This window comes from Gymnoscopelus braueri (assembly GCF_963280865.1).
Source record: "Gymnoscopelus braueri genome assembly, chromosome: 16".
Classification (NCBI taxonomy): domain Eukaryota; kingdom Metazoa; phylum Chordata; class Actinopteri; order Myctophiformes; family Myctophidae; genus Gymnoscopelus; species Gymnoscopelus braueri.
The window spans coordinates 35,739,215-35,764,957 of NC_137616.1; the positions used below are offsets into that span (position 1 = coordinate 35,739,215).

General features: G+C 44.5%; 2 protein-coding genes across 3 annotated transcripts in view; both read right to left on the bottom strand.

Moving 5' to 3' along the window:
* Positions 1 to 21,336, bottom strand: lrfn5b (leucine rich repeat and fibronectin type III domain containing 5b; the record flags this gene model as incomplete). 2 transcript variants are annotated; one of them, XM_080453642.1, is made up of 6 exons in its annotated part: positions 21,283 to 21,336; positions 12,803 to 13,719; positions 9,323 to 9,497; positions 7,494 to 7,827; positions 3,216 to 3,516; positions 1 to 1,602 (listed from the first exon to the last, which is right to left on the bottom strand). In XM_080453642.1, exons 2-6 carry the CDS (start codon positions 13,691 to 13,693, stop codon positions 934 to 936), a joined length of 2,370 nt encoding a protein of 789 aa, XP_080309768.1. In that variant the 5' UTR covers positions 13,694 to 13,719; positions 21,283 to 21,336. The 2 variants fall into 2 exon arrangements, with proteins under 2 accessions (XP_080309768.1, XP_080309769.1); XM_080453643.1 differs by lacking the exons at positions 1 to 1,602; positions 3,216 to 3,516 and having other exon boundaries at positions 7,490 to 7,827.
* LOC308103590 (E3 ubiquitin-protein ligase pellino homolog 2-like) overlaps positions 8,542 to 25,743 on the bottom strand; it is a 243,242-nt gene continuing 226,040 nt past the window's right edge. Inside the window, exon 8 of the transcript XR_013934756.1 lies at positions 8,542 to 8,597. The gene's annotated coding sequence lies outside the window, so the exon portion shown is untranslated. The remainder of the gene's footprint in view (positions 8,598 to 25,743) is intronic.

Consider the following 25,743-nt stretch of genomic DNA (forward strand, 5'->3'; position numbering starts at 1 on the left):
TTAATTTACAATGGTTGTCATTGGCATGACCTGGTGTTGTCATAGCAGTAAAAAATATGAAAATGAGTCAGTAACTCGCCTTTCTTCTGGATTCCAGCCACGCACAATCGCTTCCTGCACCTGCCACGGCGTAGTTCATTTGTTGTTCTCAAATCAGCCATGACAGCAATCCTATCAGTGTTGAGTCCTTATGTAATTACATGATAAAAATGTATCGATTCAAACCGTAGGGCAGTATTAGGCTGAGTCGACTTGTGCCATAGACGTCGCCTTGTGCTGTGTCTGGTGTGTCGTGATGAAACGATTGGGTTCCATCTACTACATTCTGTTCCAACACCTCTAGGGGTGAGCAACACATCCATAATCTTCCCCAAACCTCCGTCAAGGTAATGAAGTCATGTCACCATCTGTCTGCGGAGCTGGAGACAAGAATCATGTCCGAAGTCTACAAAGATTGTATCGCTTTAAGTAATGAGAACGAGATATAATAACCCCAACCCCTTGACAATGATTTCCCTTTCTCTCGTTGATATAGTAATATGTCCGACAAGGTTACTGTATTCAATACCATGTGAACACATACAGGTGTCTTGAGCTATATGTTACACAATGTAACTTTTTTCATTTTTTTTTACATGTACTTCCTTTATACATTGTTGTGCCTTTCATTAGAGTTCGATCCGAAGTCGCTATAAAGAAGATTTTGATAGATTATAAGATAGAAAACAAATGACAAACATTTGCCCATAAACCCTGTATACCTGCCTATACCCTTCCCCATTCCCCCCAGATATACTGTTAAGTGAGAAACCTTTGAGGTCCCTCGATAGAGAGCTTGAAAACTCAAAAAAAGGCATAAAATCCCTGTCTCCTTCGCAATGGGCCACAAATCCAATAGAAGAAAACCAGAGAAACTAGGCCGTAAAATCCCAATCATAAAGTGCTCTCCAGAAGCCACTCAGACTTGGAGAGCTTGTCTCTGGCCCGGCGAATGTTTGTCACGCCCTCAAGCTGGGGCAACTCCCCACTCATCGACAGGCTCCGCTTGGAGCGCAAACTGGCCCCGGGTTTGGGGTAGGCCACATAGCAGTGCTCCTTATAGGAGTCCACATTCAGGGAGTGCCTGCGGTTCACCCTCACGCCCCCTGCAGGCACAGTCATGTATTGGCGGGGGGCCGGGTGGGGACGCGGCGGAGCCCTGCGAGCCGCAGTCCATGTGGCGGCTTGTCCCGGTATGGCCATCGCCACGGCCACGCCCATCTTAACCTCGGAAGAGTTATTGCGGTTCATGTTGTCCAGCTCGACGTCTGCCTGGGCCTCGGAGCGTCGGGATTTGGGCCTCGGGGTGCTCGGGGAGGCCGGGTGCCAGCTGTGGCTGGCGGCGGAGGTAGAGACAGTGCAGTCGGGGAGGGAAGGCTTGGTGCCGACCGGCGTCACCGGGAGTCGCTGCTTGGCGGGATCCGGTGGAGGCAGGACAACGCGCAGACGTTCCTTGTCGTTCTTCTCTGGCCGCAACACCTGCTTGGACAGTGACTTGGGGAGGCCACAGCCCTGCAGCTGCCCCTCACTGCTCAGGGACCGAATGTCGCCCATCTCTAGAGCCTAGAGAATGTGTGAGAAAGACAGAGAGACAGGTGTGAGATCATTGGACGGAGAGACAGGTGTGAAAGCGGACAGGTGAGCAACTTTTAGTTGACCCTTTCAACAACAAGTTGAAGGGGTCGTGTCCACAGAATTGGACATCGTGTCCGGACTCCAGAGCGCTCGCGCAGAGCGTTTACTGGTTCCCGCACTGTTCGAACCTATTGCTGTGCTCAAACATTGTGTCATCTGTGCTACTAGCACAAATAGCCTAGCTGAAACAATGGTTGACATCAGGTCGTAAATAACCGGGTTGTTAGACACAGCCAGGAGGATCAAATGTGACACTGATAGGGCACTGCATCAAATGCAGTGGTGGAAAGTATCCAAGTACATTTACTCAAGTACTGTACTTAAGCACAATTTTGAGGTACTTTTATTTTACTGGAGTATTTCCTATTTTCAATACTTTTACTTCTACTCCACTACATCTCAGAGGCAAATAATGTACTTTTTACTCCACTACAACTATTTTAAAACTTTAGTTAATAGTTACTTTGTAGATTTGGATTATTTTGACAAAACATACATTAACCACTTCAGCTCTATTTAAACTTTGCCTATTTTCAAAAGATTTTAATACATCTATATATACAATTGGCAAGTGGCAAGTGTGGCTGTGTGTTTGTTTTTCTGGGTCTCCAAAAAGTTAAGTTTCGGTTTCGGTTTGCGATTTATCAGTGACTTAGATGAAGTTAAGTTTCTCCGATGTGCGGGCCCGAACAAGTACATTGCAGTATTAATACTTTTACTTAAGTAAAGAAATTGAGTACTTTTTCAACCACTGATCAAATGTGACACTGGTGGAGCGCTGCTGCACATCTCCAAAGGTTGAACTATTTTCTGCTTGAAGAGCCCAGAGCGCTCCACCAAAAAAATACTGGATGCCGAGAGTGTTGAAGCGCGATGCTCGGGCACTGGGAAGACGAGCGCTGCAGCGTGTCTTTACCATAGAAATACATGGCAGACGGGCTGCCAGTTTTCTGTGGACACACATCGAATCTTCTGCTATCTCACGATTTGATTTGATTCTGATTCTTGGGGCCACGATTTCGATTAAAAATCGATTCTCATTTCAAAATGATTCCCAATCAGTTTTATCCATTTTAATTCACAACAGCCATATTGTTGTCATCTGGACTTTAACAACCAAGTGTAACAGTTATATCCAACAGCTCAAACAAAGAATTATATAATACCAGAGAGGGTCGCTTGCTCAAATTCTTGGCTTTGATGGTATCTTTAGATTAGGTGTAGTTCTATTTGATGCAGAAACAACATAATTCATTGCCTTGATGCAAGTAACATTAACGAGTGTCAACTGGACACACACCTCACCTCTGCTGTGCTGAAGTGAAAGTGACTGTAGTTAGTTTTGTTCCCCCCTAAAGCCCTTGAATATGCATATAATGTATATAATATATAAGACATGTCAATGTTTACATTGATTATGGTATAAGCTTGCATTTCATATCACACACACCATACAGTAAGAACTCCAGTAACTTTGACCAGCAAAATTGATTTTTTTTTCCCCAACACCCCTAGTAGAGACCTTGGAAAGAACGTCTGACCTTATCGACCTCTCCTTGGTTGCAGACCCGGTAGCGCACTATGAGGAAGATGATGAAGGCGAGCACAGAGGCCACTATGATCCCTCCGATAATGACCACGATGGTGCCGCCGAGGAACTGGGACTGCATGAAGTGGCAGCGAAGGTACTGGGGCTCAGTGGTGAAGTGGATACACCCCACCACCCTGGTGGCCGTCAGCGAGGTCACCTGGTCATCGTAGATGGCCAACACACACAGGTCATACTGGGTCCCTGCTGCCAGGTTGTTAACCATGATGTTCTTACTGGTCGGGGGTATCATCCTGTAAAAAAACAACAACACAATGGTATTGTAAAAATGTGCCTTGCCGGCCTGGACCACTGGCGTAGCGGTCCAGGCACCAAGGCTCAATGTAGCCTGACAGCGGGTCGCAGGTTTGCTACATGTCACTCTCCATCTCTCTCCCCATTTCATGTCAGTCTACTGTCCTATCCATAAAGGCATAAAAGCCCCAAAAATAATATTAAAACTCGAAAATGTGCTCCTCGGAGCACAGGTCTCCGCCAGGTCAGGTAGGTATGATATGAGTGATGTCATCATGTCATCATGTGTCTCGCTAGCCAATCATAGCTGGTGACAGACGGACACACACACACACACACGGACGGACGGAGGGTAAAACATACTCTCCTCCATGCCTTCGGCCTGGCGGAGACAAATATATAAAAATAAGCCTTGCCACGCCATATGGCCCATAGGGCAGGAGCCTATCTCTGTAGCGTGAGGCTGGACATGGCGCTAGTATGTCTTAGGGACTTACCCCCCCCAATCCATCCAACCCTTGATACTGAGTGCCAAGCAGGGAAGGATTAGGTGCCATTTTTACAATATTTGGTAAAACCCGGCCGGGGAATGGAACCCTGACCTCCCTATATCTCAGGGTGGACACTCTAGCCACAAGGCGTCTGAGCTGGTGGTATTGTAAACTTCTGTTCAATATGTCAGGTTCTCTTTAATGGATATAATCTGATAGATACTGTATAATATACAGTATCTATCTGTACAGCAGTGGATCTCAAGTGGGGTTTGGGGGCCCCCAGGGGTCCTTGAGGGGGTTCCCACGGGGTCCCAGCAAAATGAGGAACAGTTGAACCACTTAAGCCCTATTTCGAAAATGTGATGCGACACATGTGCTATTACTGAGACGTTTTGAATATGACATGCTCAAAATAGGGAAGCCAGGTTTAAAGTTGTTAATCTAACTATCATTTCAGCTAGAAGGTAACCCAATGAGAGTATACTCTATAAGAATGACTTCAGATCAGAGGTTTCTCTCTCCCCACCTACAGTATTGACAGTTGTAGAAGGCACAACTGGTCAGAGCTACCTAATGCACCCTTTGATATAATGTACGTAAGTGTACGAAATTCCCCACAGCCATGATTATTTTGCCTTATTTTGTTTCAGTACAGGCTTAAGTTTTGGCACCCTCTTGTTTTTTCCCATCTTCCATTTTAGTTTAGGCTTCTGTTTGGGCGCTCGTAGTTGAAGAAGGACCCCAGTTGATGTGCAGCCACATTGTACAGACAAACACACAGACAAACATACATGCAGGATGCGTTCCTGACGAAATACCATTCATTCAATCATTCATCCATATCTGTTTATTCTTTATTCGGATCCCCATTAGCTTCTGCTGCCATGGTCACTAGTCTTCCTGGGGTCCACATAAAACATCACAACATAAAACAACATACAATATTCATACAAACAACAACTGACACTCGTCGTTTGTATGAATATTGTATGTTGTTTTATGTGGTCATAAAACGACATGTTTGTGCAACATCATATAAAAACCCCTAAAATGCCATCACAGAGTCATCTCTGAGTCCTGCATGCTCTCTGACCGACCAGAGTTCTGTGGCGGGCAAAGCGCCAGGGTAAGTAATTGGGCACGCTTCAACTAAAGCCCCCCTGATTTTCCAAAGTAAGTTTGAGGTTGTATTGCCCAGCAGCGCCTATCGCTAACTCTGTTAGGCATTGCAAAGAGTTAGATGACAGCAGACTGAAACAAATCAGATTAAGCAGCTTAATGTTTTGTTGGGATGAAATGACGTGACAATCATCAGTCTCTCACGGGGCCATTTAACACTCATCAGTGTAATGATCTCTTGTGACATTCCGTTGCTGTCGGGCAGTAACCTTGTATATCTCTCCATATTTCAACTTTTTATGTTTTTTTTTTTAATGCCCTACTACTTCCTCGTACTACAATGTCTCACAAAAGTAGCAAAAATAGCTGATCTACAAGTTCACACCACAGAGATGCGACGTGTTGTAAGCTTGTAGATCTGCTATTTTTGCTTTTTTTGTGAAGGTGGTAAAGTCTAAGATCGTGTGACTAAAGTAATAACTACATTGGATCCATTGGAACACAGGCTCTTTTCTCCATTTTCTGGAAAGTAACCGTTTTTGACACACAAGGTTTCCACCCGACAGCGACGATTTAGATTTATTTGCTCCAACTTCCAGTTGTCTACTGATGATTAAAAGGCTTGCGACTCAGGACACGCGTATTTGTTCACCACACGCCCGGTTCACAGGCCCGATTCTCTAATGTGTCTACTTGGTCGCCCACGTTGTGTTGTTGACTCAAGGTCCATCTGGATGAAAGTGTGTGTGCGCGCCGATCTTATCCCATCAGAGATAAGCTCCAAATAATACGGAGAGAAATAAGGTGGAGATGAAAGAATGCTGTCTACGACAGTTTTCTCAAACGGGCCCATGTGGAGGCTTTGACGCTTTCTGTGAAATTCTGGCTTTGACTTGTCCTTCATCTTCTTATCACACGTGTGGGGATTGTAAGTCAAATACCAAGACATCTGCTACAGCATGTTAAAATAGTCATTTTGACAGGTCCAGGTTGTGCAGAATCCCAGTTTCTTCCCAGAGGGATTTAATCACATGGGCCCTCATTTATCAATGGCTTATATTTTTCCCTATATTTCGCCTTACGCCAAAGTCCAAGTGACATTTATCAAGCGATCCTATACAGCCAATCCTAGCGTACATTTGGTCGGAGCTTTGATAAATCTGACGTCTGAAAACGAGCGTCATTTAAATAACACGCCCTTAAATATTCTCGAAACGCCCCGATTTTACGACATGAAGAACCAGAATACGACTAAACAAAGCATGGAAAGCCAATAAGGAAGAGTTTCGCCGGCACACACGCACACACACACACACACACACACACACACACACACACACACACACACACGCAGACGCGCGCACACCCACACACACACACACACACACACACACACACACACACACACACACACACACACACACACACACACACACGCACCTACTTGCAAGCCCAACTGCGTAACGGTACAATCTTTGTCAATCAAATAGGCTAGTAGCTTACATGAATGACAGATTATGATACTACATCGCCATGAATGGAATACGTTTGTATATTCATTTATTTAACCCATACCGAGCAGTGTTCGAGTCACACTAAAATAAATCAGTCATTTAGGCTATTCCCATTTCTCAGTGAGACTGCGTTAATGAGAGATAGCCTGGAGAGAACATTAATGGATGAAGGCTTCCTTCTCGCATAAGCGCTCGTAAATTTTGAAAATAGCAGATCTACAAGCTCACAACGCGTCGCATTGACGCGTTGTGAGTGGATACATGTGTCCAGATGCCTGTCAGACGGTCAGACAATGCTGCTCCGCAGGTCTAGGATGGAACAAACGGGTGCAGCCAAAGTCAACAACTGCCTCCGAACTGATGTGAGATCTGAGCGGGCCGTACGCTGACGACAAAGTCAGGATATATTGATAAATGCTGAAAGTTGCGGTGATCTCGCCGTACGCCCATTATTTTGTCTTGTCTTGTTTGGCAAAAATAGGCAAACATTCGGCAAAAATAGCCAATCTACAAGCTTAGAATGCGCCGTGAACATGTAGATCGGCTATTTTCGAGGAAGAGATTTGGTGTAGAGTAAAAAATAAGGAGGGGGACCCCGGTCAACAAAGTATATGGGGTTTAAGTCAACAGTTAACTGTATCCTATGAAGGAAAAACTGAGGTCATAATGACTTACGCCTGTAATACGAAGCATCCATATGCCCACTCCAAATTTCAGAAGTTTATGACTATGAAGTTCAAATCTTGTCTGTACCGGCCTACATTTTTTTTAAACAGGCTTGATCCTCACAACCTCAGCATGGCCTCATGTCAGACCAGCATGACTCACTTTGGTTCTCACACTGCCTACCTGTAAACAAGTGAATCATCATAGGTGCCGTTGTATTGTATCTGGAACATGCGTATTCCAGGGATGCTCCTCTGGAAGTTAAACTTCACCAGGGCGGAGGTGGAGGTAGCCTCGGCGATCACCACCCGCTTCTCCTGGCTGGTCTTTGCGTTGCCCAGAGGCACCCCTCCGGCCTCCACGCCGGTCTTGGTCACGGTGGCGATGTCCGACGATCCCGGATCGGGCTCCTGCTCTACCAGGGTGCTGTTGGTGATGTGGGGGAGTTTAGCGATGATCAGGTCCATCGTCTGCTGGGCCTCCCCGGCCGGGTTGGACGCCACACATGTGAAAGAGCCTGACAATTTAAAATGTAGGTATTTAGCAAGACAGTCTTATCCAAAGCGACTTAATAGCAAGATAAATAATTACATACATGCAAGAGAGAGCAGTGTAGTGCCTCAAGAAACTAAGATACCAGGTAAACCATGAACCTAGCATCTGTCTAAACAATATGCTATCTAAATAACAATCTGTACATTGGAACTGTAGGATATCAGGTAAACAATGACCCTGGCGTCTAAAAACTAACAGATCCTTGTACAGATCTGTAACTCCTAAAAGACCCCTGGGGGTCCCCACACCTCATGTTGAGAACCAGTGACTTAGTGTGTCAGCCTACAGGCAAACAATACTCCAACCTTAAAGGACGACTTCACCCATTTTCAACCTATCTTCATATAATTGGTCCTCACTAATGCTCATGATAAAATCATAAATGTTTTGTCTACTTGGTCTGTGTCTCAGAGTAGGGCTGTGGACAGTTCATAAACCTGACTACGTGTGACAACATCATTAGGCAGGTTTTTTTGTTTTCAAACAAGATAAAAAAATGCGTATTTAGATTTTTATTAATGCGAGAACAATGGCTTCTATTATAGCGTGCTAACTTTCCAGGAATAGAAAGCCTGCAGTTTCTATTAGCTTGGATTCCCCGACGATGATGTCACTGGTAGGTGATGTCACAGCCCTCCTCTGAGACAGGGTAGACAAAAATGGCACCATAATATAATGAGCATTAGTGAGGACCAATTATATGAAGATAGGTTGAAAATGGGTGAAGTCGTCCTTTAATTGCTGTAACAAAGTTTTACTGGTTTTCTATCCTACCAGGAGATTAATTGTAATCACCTGTATTGTTCTAGAGATCTGACCTTGGACTAGATAGACCTGCAACACCAGGAACTACTAATTAACTAGGATAGAAAATGAGCAGTACCAAGGGTCCAAGAGCACCAAGGTTAAGAACAACTACTGTGAACTGCAAATGTCTTAATCAGCGGGCCGGTCCACTCCCACTCTCCTACCATTAATTGAGGAAGCCAAGTACTTACTGTAAGCCCTACCACCAGCCACCGTTAAATACAACTAAACAATTGATTCTGATCAGTTAATGGAAGACAATCACAGACAGCTGCAAACAGACCAGAGTCTAGGGCTGCAACTATCTATTATTTTCTTTGCGATTATTGTATCAATTACTTTTTCGACTAATCGAATAATCGAGAAGCGTTTAAAAAGTATATATATTTTAAGACAAAAAATCATGTATCAACAAATCGATTAACCACGTGACGTTATTTTATACTTAAAGTGTTATTTTATATGTAGAAATAGTGAGAATAGCAAAGATGCGACAATTTTATTTGTATTTATATTTTGGGTTAGGAAAACCTTTTGCCTACAATGGGGATAATTTATCAGTCAATTATTTTATAAAATGATAGATTTCAATATTTCAATATAACCCATTAAATGGATTCGTTTGTTTTTGTTAATTGTTGCCCTCCTACCAGAGTCCTTGACGGTGCTGATGAGAATGTCCAGGGTTCCGTCGCTGTGCACCACGGCCCTGGAGGAGTTGGACATGAGGCGTCCGTCTGGGGCGATCCAGTGGATGATGGGGTCCGGGTCCCCCCTGGCCTTACAGCGGAGAGTCACACTCTGGCCCTCCAGGGCTCGCAGTTCCTGCGGTCAAGGTAAGCCAGTTAGTTCAGTGGTTCTCAAGTTTTTTCGTGCCAAGGACCCCCAAATTGATATGTATGTGGCCGCGGAGCCCCACCTGAAAATGTGCTGTGTCAGGGACCCCCATGAAGCAAAGATTTGTGTTCAAAATGTTCGTCTTTTTTAAAAAAATATTTAAAGATTTGCACACATTTTCATGAATAGCCAAAGTATAAAATATGGATGAAGGGGTTAAAATGATTGTGACGCTTTATTTACCTAACTTTTTGCTGCGGACCCCCCTGGTATCCCCCCAAGGACCCCACTTTGAGAACCAATGAGTTAGTTAGAGCAGTGGTTCTCAACCTTTTCAGGCCTCGACCCCCCAAAATAATCATATTTGAACTGACAAGCACTTGGAATTGTAGGAGTTGAGGCATTACATTTTATTTGACTCTGTTCCACAGATACAAATTTTTAAAATAGCCGATCTACATGCTCATAAGGCCTCGCAATGTGAGGCCTTATGAGCATGTAGATCGGCTTTTTTCAAAATGTTTGCTTCTTTCTTAGGTAATATTTAACAATTTGGTCAATGTTTTACAATTTCACGCAGTAAAGGTCTTATTTTTTATTTTATTTTTTATTTTAGCGGTATTGAAAAGGTCTTAAAAGTCCTTAAATTGTCACTTTACAAATGTGCAGATACCCTGCATACACATATACTGTATGTTGGTTTGTTTACTGTTTAAGTGAGGAAACAATGTTGCACACCAAGCAAAACATCTGGGGACCCCCCTGGGGGTCCCAACCCACAGGTTGAGAATCACTGAGCGGGACAAATCCACACAATTGTACAATGTGCTAAATTGAGAAAAGGATTATTAGGGGTGTCCAACCCCTTTTCAAGGGCTAGGGCTATATTTGACAATATGAAAATACCTTAGGGCTAACTGCATCTCCTGTCATACTCTACCTTTGGACCATAACAAAGTCACATACACAACAGTTTTATTTAACTACAGTACAATATCAATAGTCTTTTGTTGGCAGTGTAGCCAAATGTAAACCATTCATCTGTGCTGTGAACAAACAACAACTCAGCCTTTTTTCACATGCACTGCATTGCTAATTGCTATTATATTTAGTCCAATAAATAGTCTTTTGTTAAAATGGCAGTGCAGCCTTTTGACCAGCGACAACTTCTCGCATATGGTTTGATTTCCTGCATTTAAACATTGGCTCAATGAAATGACTAGTACACTTCACCTTGAGAGAATAAGCTACTCCTAAAAAAATAAAGAGACACAATTTGGTAAGGTTTGGCTGCCCCTCGTTCGTTACTAGTAATAGTTAATAGTAGCACTTAACGGACAGGACACCATTGGTGTGGTCGACTGTCTTTCATATATATATAGAAAAAGAATGTACATTGTACAAATTGTATAACATTTTATAATCTGTTCTTAATAAAACAAATTTGACAAAAAAATGGCAGTGCAGCCAAATATAACCAGTTGTGAAAAATCGAAATAAAAATAGATAATAATAAATCTAAAATACAATAAAAAAATACCAAGGAACAAGCAAATTCTACTGAGAAAAGCCTGTCTACCCAGGTTAATGTAAAGAAAAGTCGTATGAATTTCACATGACAATTCTGTCTGGCGAGCCATCAATAATACATTTCACAAAGGAAGCCGCGGGCCATATAAAATCTGCCCTCGTACCACGATTGGCCCCCAGGCCGGACTTTAGGCATGTCTGGCTTAATTGGAAATTGACTTCAATATCTTATATCGTTGTTGCCCGGGGCAGAAACCTCTTATCTCCACATTTAAACTTTTTGTGGGGATTTTTTTCTTCGTAAATGAATGCCCTACTTGATCATACTACAGAGTCACACAAAAGTATCAAAAGTAGCAGATCTACAAGCTTGAAACGCAGCGCAAAGCAACGCGCTTTGAGCTTGTAGATCTACTACTTCTGCTGTTTTTGAATTTGATTCCTGAAATGTTTCCACCCGACAGAGACAATATGCCTGATGGGTGTTCATGTATTTGGCTAAATACAGTTGTGTTAAAACGTGCGAAAAACTGCAGTGAAGTTAAGTTAGACATTGTGCCGTGAGCATAATTGTTGCCGAGGGCAAGTCAGTCTCAATGACTGAGCTACTATAATTAAAGCTTCGATATTTCTAAATCGTTGGGTTTTAAAGCTGCACTGGTTGATATGAGTATATAATCAGCAATTGATCATAATGATAATCACAATTACCCAGATTATGAAGGCATGATAATCAACACGACAGAATTTCGGGGAGAGTATATGCAATGGACTTAATGGAAATTAATTTTCTCTAATTATCTGTCGGAGGCCTTCTGAATGTAAATGAGACAATACAGCTGTGATTATTTAGCGAGGATTTGGGTTCGTTTCATTTCATTTGGATGCTGCAGCACTGAGTTAAATCACCATAAGATCCCACTGTGTGGCAAGCGCTTCACAGATGATCCGTCATAGAATTACCAGTATTTCTCCCACAACGAGCAGAGAAATCATTTATAGTATTCTGAATATATGTACGGCCACAATGTGATTAAATGAGTTAATCCAACATGGGGTATTTTGTGCAAAACATTTTTCTTTTCTTTTTTACCATTTGCGCCACACAACAGTGCTGAAAATAGCAGATCTACAACGACTATACAAATCAGGCTTTATCTTGTAATGGTCATAATAAAGACAAGATGGGCTGGATTTTCTCCAAAAGCCAGAGGCAAACGTCTGCGGTGTGATCAGCACGCCGCATAGCCTCACACTCTATAAGCCCACGCACAACGCTGAGGTCACACCTGGCCCCAGAAGCAAAAGGAATTATTTGCCAACCTGAACCTGACCATGTTCTGTACAGTGAATTCATTGTAACGGCCTCAGGCTGGCGTTATAATGTGCCTCTTAGGAGAACAAGCCGCCCCAGTAAGTCCTTCACTCAGCTATCAGGCTATTAAACACGACAGCAAGCCTAGGCCTAGTCATTTAAAAATATGTTACATTCCTTAAACTCAGTTATTTATATGAACTATGATATATATATTTAAATTCCATTAATATAGCCCTTTCTTTTACTTTACTCATTGTTTCCTGACCTGTGTATATTGATCTGTTGCCTGAGCCTATATGACATATAACTACTGTACCTTGCATATGAGTTTTTTGTTGTTGTTGTTGTATATACAGTATGGACTGGGTAAGCTACAAATGAATTGCCCTTTTTTTGTGATCAGTGAAATCATCAGAATCTGACTATGACTCTGACATCTGAATACCTGGGAGTGCCTGGTGATGAGAGGCGGCTCGCACAGGAACTCCTCCTCGGACACGGTCCAGAAGTAGCGCCCGGCCAGGTGCTGCGGCGAGGCGCAGGTCTCCAGGTCGTCCTCCCGCCTCAGCCGCCTCAGCCACAGCAGCTCGCAGTTGCACCGCAGCGGGTTTCCGCCGAAGCTCAGCGCGAACGACGAGGGCCCCATGCTCCCCGACGTGGCCAGGACCCCCGCCCGCTGGAACACGGGGTCCGGCGGGAGCTTCTGGAGCTTGTTGGACGTGACGTCCAGCCTCTTGAGCTTCTGCAGGCCGGAGAAGGTGCCCTCCGGGATGTAGCTGAGCATGTTGTGGTCCAGGTTGAGCGTGTGGAGGCTGGGCATCCTCTGGATGGCCACCCACGGGGCGCTCTCCAGGTTGTTGTACGAGAGGTCGAGCTCCTCCAGCGCCGTCAGGTCGTTGAACGCTCCGATGTGGATGTGGGTCAGCTGGTTGTTGTTGAGGATGAGGTGGTGCAGCTTGGACATGCCGCTGAAGGTGTCGTTGGTGATGCGCGCCAGCCGGTTGCTGTCCAGGTGGAGGGCGCGGAGGTTCTCCAGGTCCTTGAAGGCGTGCGGCGAGATGGAGCCGATCGTGTTCCGCGACAGGGTCAGGTCCACCAGCTTGGTCATGTTGGCGAAGTCCTTGCGCTTTATGCTGGTCACAAAGTTGTCCCCCAGGCGCATCTCCACCGTGTGGCGGTCGATGTTTGGAGGCACAAAGAGCAGCCCTTTTTTGTCACACAGGGTCGCCAGGTTGGGGTTGAGCATCTGGCAGACGCAGCGTTTGGGACAGACTTGGACTTTGTGGGCCTTCACAGCCACGCCGATGACTATCAGATACACCAAAATGGACTCCATGGTGTCGTCTGGTCAGGCTGATAGACCTAAACAGAATCAGTGGAAAGAGAGAGAGAGAGACAGACAGAAAGGCAGAGAGAGAGAGAAATGTCATTTGCAAAGCCGTTGGGGAATGTGAAGGAATTTGTGATGAGATTTGTTCTGTACTTTTTGTAGCCTGTGCTGAGAGTATTCATCACAAAACTGCATTGTGTCCTGTTTTGTAAGATAGTTTTGACAGTTTTGGCATCGTCAGAACTAAGAGTCACAGTGCATCCAAAATCTATATTAGGGAGCAAAACAAGTCAACATTTGAGCAAACCACAAAGGACTACATTAAAATAATGTTATACTTACAGTGTACAGTATATAATAACACCAAGAGCAAGGCTGTGTGTTTTTGTGCACATTATACGTTTTAGGCCCCCATTTTGCTGATGCTTTTATTCTTTTGTTTTGCGCTTTTGATATGATAATGCCGGTCCTTTTATGTTTGTGTACAGGATGAAAGTCTAGACTGGCAGTCCATCCCCTCATCAGAATTAGAATGATGTCTCCCAGGATCATATCGCCAGTGGGAAGAGTTGATTGGACCCCGCTGCCTCAGCGAGGATGTGCTATGCCTGGCTATTGATTTTCTCTCAGCTCTCTCTGCTCCTACTCTTACTTATGACACAACTGAGATGGGGGATAAGGAGCGATCCATTTGATGAATCCTGAGACCTTGTCAGGGGATATAGCGTGTCATAAAACTAAGAGAGCGCAGCACAACTCCGCAGGTGAGCCATGCAATGCAGCGGGATCTCATTCGACATTAGCCGTTATCTCTTCTGCAATGAAATTCCATTTAATTTTGTCCACTGGGTGTTCCATTACTGCACGCGGGGAAAGAAGGCCGATCCAATCACATGTGGAGGAAGAACAAGAGACCCCAATCCTGCAGCTATAGTAGGAATACAAAGGCTAACCTTTAAATACAGAACAGGATGGCTGATTTATGATTATAGCTCGCTGTGGTTCGTTGGTGGTAATGCCTCTGTGGATGATCCTAGGTCTTGGGGGGCATATAAGTACATGGAAGCCTTGCCTCAGCAAAGAGCCGGCCAACGTAAAGCTGTGCTAAGGGCTATAATGCGGATCTTACAGTATATCGTTGCTGTCGGGCAGAAACCTCCTATCTCCGTATTTAAACTTTTTGTGTTTTTTCGTAAATCAACGCCCTACTTGATCATACTACAGCGTCACACAAAAGCATAAAAAGTAGAAGATCCGCAACGCGTCGCTTCGTGCCGCGTTTCAAGCTTGTAGATCTGCAACTTTTTCATTTAAATCCTGAAAAGTAACAGTTTCGGACATATGAGGTTTCCCCCCTCAGACACAAGGTGACGGACAAGCTGCCACGAGGGGTCTTGCTTTCAATGTTAAAAGGGAGCAACGCCCCGGTCACGTCCGCTGAGCCTGACAACAGTTGCATTTTGACGGCAGCATAAAATATATTGCAGCCTTAAGCCTTAAGGAGGTCGCCCCAAAAATGGCCCGTAATAGGAAAGAGTAGGCGTGATGCTGGTGGAGAGAGCACACTGTGTCTGACATTTCCATGAATACCGCTGATCAAGCAGTGATGCATCTTAGTCTCTCCTGACCCATTTTTTACAAGGGGCAAGTCCACCCCCCTCCCCCTCCCCCCCAAAGTAGCACATGTGCCCTGCTTTTGGCTTCCGCTGTTGATTTGTAATCAGAGAAGGCAGCAGCAGAAAGATCTCAAGAGTGAAGCGGATGCAAGCCGGTGAGAGAGATGGACTGCAGCGTCATGGAGAAACGCACTGCTTGAGGATGACACTGCTCGAAGATGGCAGAGGACTTCAGCATCACGCAACACCAAAATGCTATGCATGGTGGGTGACAAGAGCGTGTGTCTCTGTGCCTATGGGAGGAATAAATATGCATGTGTGTGTGTGTGTGTGTGTGTGTGTGTGTGTGTGTGTGTGTGCGTGCGTGTGCGTGTGTGTGTGTGTGGGCCCTAGACACACATACACACACACACACACACAGATACACACACACACACATACATGCAGTCCCTAGACTCTAGGGAGAAAGTAGTGGAAAGCCGAAGTGTGTGTGAGTGTGTGCGTGTCTGTGGTTGTGTGCGTGTCTGTGGTTGTGTGAATGTATGCCAACCACCTCCTGCTTTGCTCTGAATGGCACGGCCTCTGGGTGTGCAATGAGGCGGAGAGGACCTGCTACTTCCCAGCTCGAATGGCGCCCAAGACATGATATTGATTCACTCTGTGGAGACAGGGCTTTTTTCACCTGTGAAAGCTCAGCCAGACGTGGAGAGAATGGTCGCGACGGTAATCCCTGCCAAAAAAAATTTTTGAGGACAAAAAGGACAACCCCCTGTGTCCGCTGAGGCGTGGCAGGACATTTCTGTTGCCATCTTCCCTAATTTGCATTTAATCATGGGGTGTTCCACTGTGATTTGCATAACATGTCACACCCATCAAGTGCACGAACAAATAAGTAGATCATCAATCAGCGGCTTCATCAATCATACACTTCATCTTGAAATGTCATCCACGCCCCACACACACACACACACACACACACACACACACACATGGACACACATGGACACACACAGAGACCCTCAGAAAAATGATTAAGCTACATCGTAGGTTAATGATTTTTAACAGCCTACCCACCCTGCAAGACCTACAGGCTGGGCGGCTACTCTGTTAATTCAGAGTCAGAAAGGGAAGGCAACAAGATAAGTTTATTTGTAGCTCTATTGCACATTTCAAGGGAACCCAAAGTGCTTCACACAAAACACCCGATGTGCAAAAGAAACCTTGTAAAACGCCATTGGAATACAATTTTAAAAAAATTATAATGAGAGTTAAGAGAATAGAAAATAGGCATAAGCTCAAATAAAACTGTGCGAATTAAGTTACAGCGCTGCACAAAGAATTGATCAAAACTTCAGTAAAAGCCAGCGGCAAACAGACAAGCTTTGATTTAAAATAACTGAGAGCCATGATTAACCAGGGGAAACGGTTATACTGTACTGACACACATTAGTGATAATCCACTTCTCAGCCAGTCAGTTGGTTCTTCCTCTGCTACCTCTGAGAAAGATCCTCTCTCTACCTTAGAGGACAGACTGACAGCACCCACCCACACGCATGCACACACCCGTGGGTGGAATGGTGCCTAATAGAGGTAAGCTCGCTCCACAACAACCCCCAGCTATGGAGACAGACATTCATGCGCAGCAGTAGCATCAGCGGTAGGTAGGTAAGCAGCATACTGTCTGTAGGAGAGAGGATATCTATGCTCTCCCTGGGGTGGCATTCGCCAAGAAAAGCCTTATGCAGCATCAACGCCGCATGCCAATCGCACACGATGAGGTCATGCGGGATATGTTTTCAGATGGTCTAACTTATGCCGGGACTCATGCGAGGAAAGCCTCTGCAATCCACGAGTTTTGGGCAGTGAATCAAGGAAAAGCAGCCCTGTGTGAGAGAGAGAGGAAAGGTACTGAGATGAGGCCTGCTTAGTACTATGCCTGCACACAGGGCTGCAAAATGGCACATGATGGCACACTGTCTCACCTGGGTTTGCCCAGAGAAAGCAGCCGGGGGTCTGCTTCTGCCAAAAGCACCCTGTAAAATCCTGAGGGGTTAATTTAACCCCATTTTTGAGAGCGTACAAAAGGACCCGAAAAGGGGACCAGTTGTATGCTCTCAGAGTTAAATGGCTGACAGGCTAACAGGCTGTGCAGGCTTTTTTGTTGTTGTGTTGACCGGGGGAGGCAGAGCAGTTGTTATATCCGCTGAGGCAAAAAACTGTATCGACAGAACGGCTACTCAAACCTGGCCACTTTACGAGGCCAAATGGACCAGGCGTCCACTGGAGTGGACGCCTGGTCCCAGGCAGGAAAATTCTATTGTGTCTGATAAATGCTCTCGTAAGCCTGGATCCAAACATCCTGCTCAAATACTGATGCATTTATGGGGCAGGCCACCCCCGCCCAGTGCCACCCACCCACCAACACATCTGTGTTTGTGTTTCAACGTCGGTGGCTTATGTGCTGATGTGATGCCCTTTCCCCCAAACTAAATATCAGATCTACAAGCTTACAACGCGCCACATCGCGACATGCTGTGAGCTGATGTTTTCCAGCATGCGATACTGGCACGCAACCGAAGTATAACATTCGAGCGTCAGTGTCTGCCCAATTCATCTGCCCGTGTTAGAATGCGATAGCTCCATCCTGGGTAACGTAACAGCCTGGATACCATGGCAACACAGCAAAACGTCACTTTGGGCCCCGAGATGCAATCAGCAGTTCATTTTCAGAAGAGCTTATTTACGACGGTGACAATTGTCTGGAAAGAAACAACAACACATTAACGGCTTGGTTTTAGGGATAAGAGCTAATGTCGGAGGTTTAGGCTGGGAGCCAGTGCAGACTCATCCCACCATTTATGGCTGACTATATAATTCTATAGCGCTGAGAAAATGAGGGGAGGAGAGTTTATACTCGGCTAATTCTGGATGTATTAAATGTTGAGATTGAACGAGTCAATGATTATGTCCCTCCCGTGTTCCACATGGATGAAAAGGAAACACACCCAGCAGTGGGCAAATGGGCTCCTCTGCTGTGGTTTAATTTATTTTTCCGTTTCGATTGGGCAAGTGTGTGTGCGTGTGCGCTCGTGTGCGTGCATGCGCGTGCGTCCGTGTGCGTGTGTGCACGCAGGACAGGTGGATGTGTGTTTGCATCCGTGTGTGTGTGTGTGTATATGTGTGTGTTTGTGCGTATCAGGGGATAGCATACTAAGCAGACCCCACTGCATCAATAGAAGTGCTGTTCATCAGCATTTACAACTCCCCCTTGTAGATCCAAGTGTTTCCCTCACGCAGTATCAGAGGAAAATTCACAGCTGTAATCCTGGCAGGTTGGCTCTGCTGTGGCTGCAGAAGGCAAACATTAGTCTGTCCAATAGTAATGTACTACTGGAGCAAACATTATTCATTAAACATGGTTCTCAAACTTTTTCATTTAAAGGACCGACCCCCCCTCCCCCACCCCCCACCCCCTATGCATTAGGCCATGAACCCCCATGACTCAGAGAGTGTACAAATGGAACCAAATGGACCTGTACGGGTCCATTTGTTTCCATTTGTACACCCTAAAGTCCTGTAAGGGTCCATTTGGTTCCTATTTCCTAACTGTCAACAAGTAGCTGGGAGAACCCTTTCAAGGACCCCTGGAGGTCCCCGGGACCACGCTCCCGTGAACCACCGCTTTAGACAACACTGTCTCTCTAGACCAAACAAACACAAATACTCGACATTGATTTTTGAACCTTTAGTGTACTTGCACAGGAGCACACAGTGCCTTTGTGTGGGATGATTCTGAATGGGCAGGGTGCTGTGCTGTACAACACTCTAAAAGAGCACTTTTCATCTTATCGACAAACATTCTTTCTTCACGCAGATGTGGTGTCACTGGCATGAATACATTTTCAGACCTGTCAGTTCGTTTTATATCTCTCACTCTCTCACTCTGCATTCTGTAGAAACATGCAGAAATTCATCTTTTCCCCATGCATCTCTGTTGGAGACAGAGACAGAGGAGATTGTAAAAAAATAAGGCTCTGGGAGAACCGTCTGGTTAATGGATTCCTGACTGTTTTAGCTGCTACCGTTTCATTTTAGCACAGAATTATGTCCATATAAGCTATAAATGAACACCAGATTGCTATCTAAATGTGGGGGGAAATTAGGTTATAGGCTGAGAGAAATGTATTAGTCTCTGTCTGTACCTTATCCCATTTCCCTTTTCTGGCAACCAACCACTGAGAACTGCCCTGTTTCTACATCACAGCAACACTGTGTGTGTGTGTGTGTGTGTGTGTGTGTGTGTGTGTGTGTGTGTGTGTGTATGTGTGCGCGCGCAGGTGTGTGTGTGTGTGTGTGTGTGCGTGCGTGCGTGCGTGTGTGCGTGCGTGCGTGCGCGCGCACAGGTGTGTGTGTGTGCGTGCGTGCGTGTGTGTGTGTGTGCGAGTGTGTGTGTGTGTGTGTGTGTGTGTGTGTGTGTGTGTGTGCGCAGGTGTATGTGTGCGCGCGCAGGTGTGTGTGCGTGCGTGCGTGCGTGCGTGTGTGTGTGTGTGTGCGAGTGTGAGTGTGTGTGTGTGTGTGTGTGTGTGTGTGTGTGTGTGTGTGTGTGTGTGTGTGTGTGTGTGTGTGTGTGTGAGTGTGAGTGTGAGCGTGTGCGTGTGCGTGTGCGTGTGTGAGTGGGCCCATGTCTTCATGTTTGCTGAATATGCAGATAAACACAGATTCACTTTTCTTGCAATTCTGCTGCGTTTGAAATATCTCAATGAGAACCATTAAAAAAAAGAACAGTAGGCTACGAAAGAGAAAACCTCCTTTTGTGGTTCTGAGCATAAATTGGGTCAATGAGCTCTCTAGCATTGGAGCCAGCAGTCTGCATGGTTCACTAGAATCATACATCACTTTTTATATATAGATCAGTGCAAAGACAGCAGCATCGAGTATATTAACATAGCAGTATAAGAGCAAACAGAGGCAGTAAAATGAGGCGTGGGCCTGGTTTCAATGGTGAAGCAGCTACACAACGATGCCTGAGGCACTCATGAATAATAAGATATATGATAACTAACACTCGACATATAAAAAAGAGGATCATCATTACACACCCCACCGTTTACAAATCACCTGGACATTATTTTCACGAGGTTTTGCATCAATCTGTCACTGTATTTTTACTGCCTGAAACATACTTACCCAATAATTACTTTCGCCACTTAAGGCTAATTTAAGACTTTATCGCGTCTTACAAAGTGAATGATTGACGCCTCATTTGCATTTAAATCTTGGTTTAACCAGGGCACACCTTATATCACACCAGGCTACAACATTTTTTGAATATAGCAGATCTACTAGAAGAAAATAACAGATCTACAAGCTCACAACGTGTGACATCCCTGGGCGTTTGTGAGCTTGTAGATCTGCTATTATTTATTTTTTTAAAGGGGGAAGAAAAAAAAGGTAATTTTCCCTGGCACAAAATATTTTCAGATGGGGGTTTGTGGTTGTTCTTTGGGGCTGAAAATATAGGGGGAGAAACATTACAGAACACAAAATACACTCCATATCTGAAATCAATGTAATCCTGCATGCATCCGATCAGTCAACCACATAATGGATACATTAGACATTCTCAGTTTCACCTGTAGGGAGAGAAAAGGGAAGAAAAAAAAACACAGCAGCAGCATATTCATATTCAGCCGAGTGGATTCTAAAAATAAAATTGCTATCAGACTGCGTTATTTAGAAAATGAGGAGATATTGTTTTTGACCTTGCGGTAGGTATAGGTCCTATAGGCTTGGTGGCTTATAGCCTATACTACCCCTATGCTCATAACCTCTGTCTTGGGGGAAATTATTGTTAATATTTTTTTGTAATGGGTCCGGAGCCGATCAGTAACCCATCATGCACTTCTTGAAAGGCAAGATTCCCCAAAAGAGTTCAGAATACCCAGCATTTATAGCCCGATAAAAGAGGTGTAATTTACCTTGCAGATGGTGGGACATCAACCCAGTTGAACAGAGGGAGGATGATGTATATAGAGCCTGTTTTCTCCACGGCAAGGCTATGATCGGCCGAGCATGCTGAAAACAGAACCGATGCGTGTGTGTCAGTGTGTGTGTGTGTGTGTGTGTGTGTGTGTGTGTGTGTGTGTGTGTGTGTGTGTGTGTGTGTGTGTGTGTGTGTGTGTGTGTGTGTGTGTGTGTTGTGGGTCTCTGAGACTATTCAGGTGTCCCGAAAATAACGGGTGATGCTGATGCTGCTGCCTCCTATGTCCTTCTGTAAATCCATGACTGGCAGATAAAGGAAAAATCCCAATGCCTCCCACTGGCAAATATTGGTGGAGATAAAATTTAAAAAAAAGGGAAAAAAAGAAGAAAGAAATCTAGCTTCTTAAAACCCGAAGGGTCCCGCTATCTCTTTGAGGCTGCAGCGGTGCGGGATTATATGATGCCTCTACTGCGCATTCGCCCGCATGCACCTTTTTAGTGGAGAAAACGCCTTTGGAGAGCGACGGGCGCTGATCTGACTGACTTGGCCTGCTCGTTGTGTTGAATTGAATTCAGATCGCGTTACAGCTGCCGCGGCCAGATGTTCGTATCGCTTTCACAAGGTTTTTTTTTTCTCCCGGTGACGCAGGCTCAGTGTGCGAGTTAATCCAGAGTGACTGAAGGGTTGCTGGCTTTCACTCCCCCCTGCTCTGACTGACTGCCCCCCCCACCCTCGCTGCCCCCTGTCAGGGCGTCACACAAGTCGCGGACTACTGTCAACCCCTCACTGCCGCCGACCCGGCTCCATTTCGCGGGTGACCACAGAGGTGCTGTGCTCGGAATGGTAATCGGCCCGCCTCATAAGAGACCGTTTGTGCCAACAACATCAGACAGATGCAATGTCTCTCTCTCTCTCTCTCTCTCTCTCTCTCTCTCTCTCTCTCTCTCTCTCAGCCTGTATCTCACAGAGGCAAGAATCATATTTTATTAATGTAGATTGAATTGTAGTGCACGACAATGCAGTAGCTCTATCCACGAGCATTTCCTCCATAAAAGTAGGTTACAGTCCCTCAGCCAGACAGGCTGAAGTAGCTGCAGGGTTCTCAAACATTTTCATGTCAAGGAAGGAGTGAGGAAGCCCCCATCTGAAAAGATTTTGTGCCAGCCAGCCAGGGACCCCCATCATGGCCCCATGAGAGAACATTTGTGTTAAAAATTATTTTAAAACAATTCAGTCCATTTTTTAAAACTAGATTTTAATACAGCCTTCAAACCTAGTAGTCAGGGAAATATGTGAAAAAGTTGTTCACTTCTGGCAGAAAGTGTGAAATTTTGGAACTTGAACTTGAGGTATTTTTGTGCGCTGAATTCAAAAATTGCTGGATCCAAGAGTTCTAAAGGGTTTGCCTCCATTTTGAATTCCAACATGGCCGCTATGACAAAACTTAAAGGTTTCATGACGTTCAGTTTTACCAAACATTAAAAGTCTTTGTCATGGTCCTTCAAACGTGTATAGAAAGTTTTAACAAAAAAATCCACTCCATTGATCCATGGCAGGTGTTTTTCTCTCACATTTCTAAAGCCTTTTCAACTGCAATGAAAAAATAAATCTTTGCCTGCGGGTGTCGCTGGTGAGGGATTTTGCCTGTCAATCATCGCCTCTGCTCCGCCCCCCCCAAAGGAAAGGATAGGGGAGGGGAGGGGCGAGGAGGAGAGTGGGCGGGATTAATCGACTGTGACCTCACTGTCGAAGGGCCAAGCTCAGAATACTTTTCAGCCTGATTATTCAGAAAACCCCAGACCACAGAAAATCCACTGAATGTTCAAAGTTCAGATTTTTTAGGTGTATTTGATGTCATAAAACCCCCCAAAAAACATTAAAAATAAAAAAAGTGAAAATGAATGTCATAGAACCTTTAAGATGTTTGTTAGTTCTGAATCCCATAGAAAAATATTTGGTAATGTCATATTATATTTAAGGTTTGCCATCACTCCTTCCAACATTTATATTTATTTGTTTTTATTCTTCTTTTAATTTATTATTATTATTTATTTATTGTTGCCTTTGACCCCTTTTTCTCCCCAATTTAGTCATTATGCCAATTGATTCCTCCCCACACACTTGCGTGTTGTCACTGCTGTTGTATCCTACTGACTCACCTGCCAATGAGGAGCCCCCACCAGGAGTGCCTTCCACATGTGGGACAATCAATTTGACTTCTCATTAACTTGATTATTTAATCGTTCCTACTCTGTTCTTCTTGGAAGCATTGTCCTGAACAGAAACATAGTTCTGTGCATGGTAGATTAGCCGCAAAACATTTGCAATTTCCAGCACACAGTTTTTTACACATGCATTTGAGGTCAAAAGTACATTATAACAGAGTTTCAAAGTACAATATAAGAGTGTATTTGCCAAAATAGAAGTACTGTTATAATTTTGTTGTGTACTGTTTAGCTATGGGATTTTTTTCCTCCCCTCTATTTTTTAACAGTAGGCTACTATTTATCTCCATTTCCCCCCTAATTTTATTGTAGGCTACAGTAGGCTACTATATTTTCTTCTATCATTTATAGTGTACTGTTTAGCTATGTTTTCTCTATCTTAACATTGATCATTTGACAATTCTTTGGTATCCTTAATTCATTTTGGTATTTTACAATTTTCCCAATTTTCTTCCTATTTTTTAACAGTAGCCTACTTCTATTTTGGCAAATACACTCTTATATTGTACTTTGAAACTCTGTCATAATATAGGCCTACTTTTGACATCAGTACTATTTTGGCAAATAAACTCTTATATTGTACTTTTGACCTCATTGTTGTGTCGTGTTTGGGAGTTTAAAGAACAGTGGGTTAAATATACACTTACCAACACCAAAGCAGCATGCTAACGCGAATCCTAATTCAGGTGCCCACTCGTCCAGGTGCCCATTCATCTGACTTGACCAGTTACCGCTTGAAAGACTGCTCTCTTCCAAGGGGCCAGCCTGACATATTTACAATGAGGCCAATACGGAAGTGAGACAGTTCATACGAATGGCCTGTTTGGCGCTGTTTTACGTGTTTTACCCCTGCCGGTGTCAGAAAGCATTTATTTTAACGCAAGCGGATGGGTTTTTTGACAAACTTTATACTAGATTTTCTTACCTTAATAATAATTGTCATAAATTCTATATGCTTCCAGTCGCTAGTTTTAAGTCTCCTTTCAATCATCAGGATATGCATTTTGCTAAATTATGGTCCCATTTATTTTAAAATTGACGATAAAGTAGGCTATTCTCTAGGAGGGGCGGGATGATTTGATTGACAAGCTACACAACCAATAGCATTCATTCCCCGCCCCCGCTCTTGATTGACAAGCTACCCAACCAATAGCATTCTTTGGGGGTTGTTTTCCGGTTCCTGTTACCGACGTGCTTTTGGGCTTATATTAGAGATGGCGGATTTCGAATTCCTGAACAATCGGCTTCATTTTCGGTCTGTAGAAACCAGCCTTCTGGCTTTGTCCATCTCTTTTATACAGTCTATGCTCTCTTCACATGTTGACAAAGTGCCTCCTTTGTCGATGGAATATTTTCCACTTTGCGATTTCTATGAGCAAATAGCTGCTTGCGTGCCTCGTTCACTTTCTTCAGAGAAGTTCTTCTGTACAGGACAACAAAGAACCTCTCTATTTCATCCATATCATCATCTGTTACTTCTGCCGCTGCGTGTGAGAGATGATAGAAGACTTTCCCCAAACTTTTTTGGCACTTGCCATTGTGATAGCCTACACAACCACATCTGTGTCCGTTGCATGGATGTCCACACTTCTGTACCCCCGCTGGTAGGCGTGCCAGTTATGTAGCAACATTCGTGAATGTTCGTACATGGTTGAAGTTGAAAAACATCTTCTTCATGGGCTGTGAGAAGTGTTTTCCCATCTGGAACAAGTACAACCATTGTTTCCAGAGCAGCTGAGCAGAGGAAGCCGAAAAAATTTAATCAGCATACTTCAAAGATTCCATGTGCAAATGTTCATACTTTCTGCCGGAAGTGAACAACTGAGCCTATTTTTGTTACATATTTCCCTGACTATAGTCCTATGTTGCGCTGATAAGAGCAATGGTCACCGAAGTATGGCCATTTTAAGTGTTAAACACAGCTATAACACTTCACCCACACACCCCTCAGAGAGTGTGTGGGTGAAATTTCAAGGCAATCCGACAAACCGTAAATAGGAAGAAAAAAACTGTTTAAATCCCAGCCAATAGGAACACAGAGGGGGCGTGGCTTAAGCAATTACAGCCTGTCCATATATTGGCCGTCTAAGAACACCTACCAGGTTTGGGGTGTTAAGCATGCTGGGAACTGGAGTTATGGCTGTTTAAAGCCAAGCCAATAGGAACACAGAGGGGGTGCGGCTTAAGCAATTACAGCCTATCCCTATTGGCTGTCTAAGAGCACCTACGAA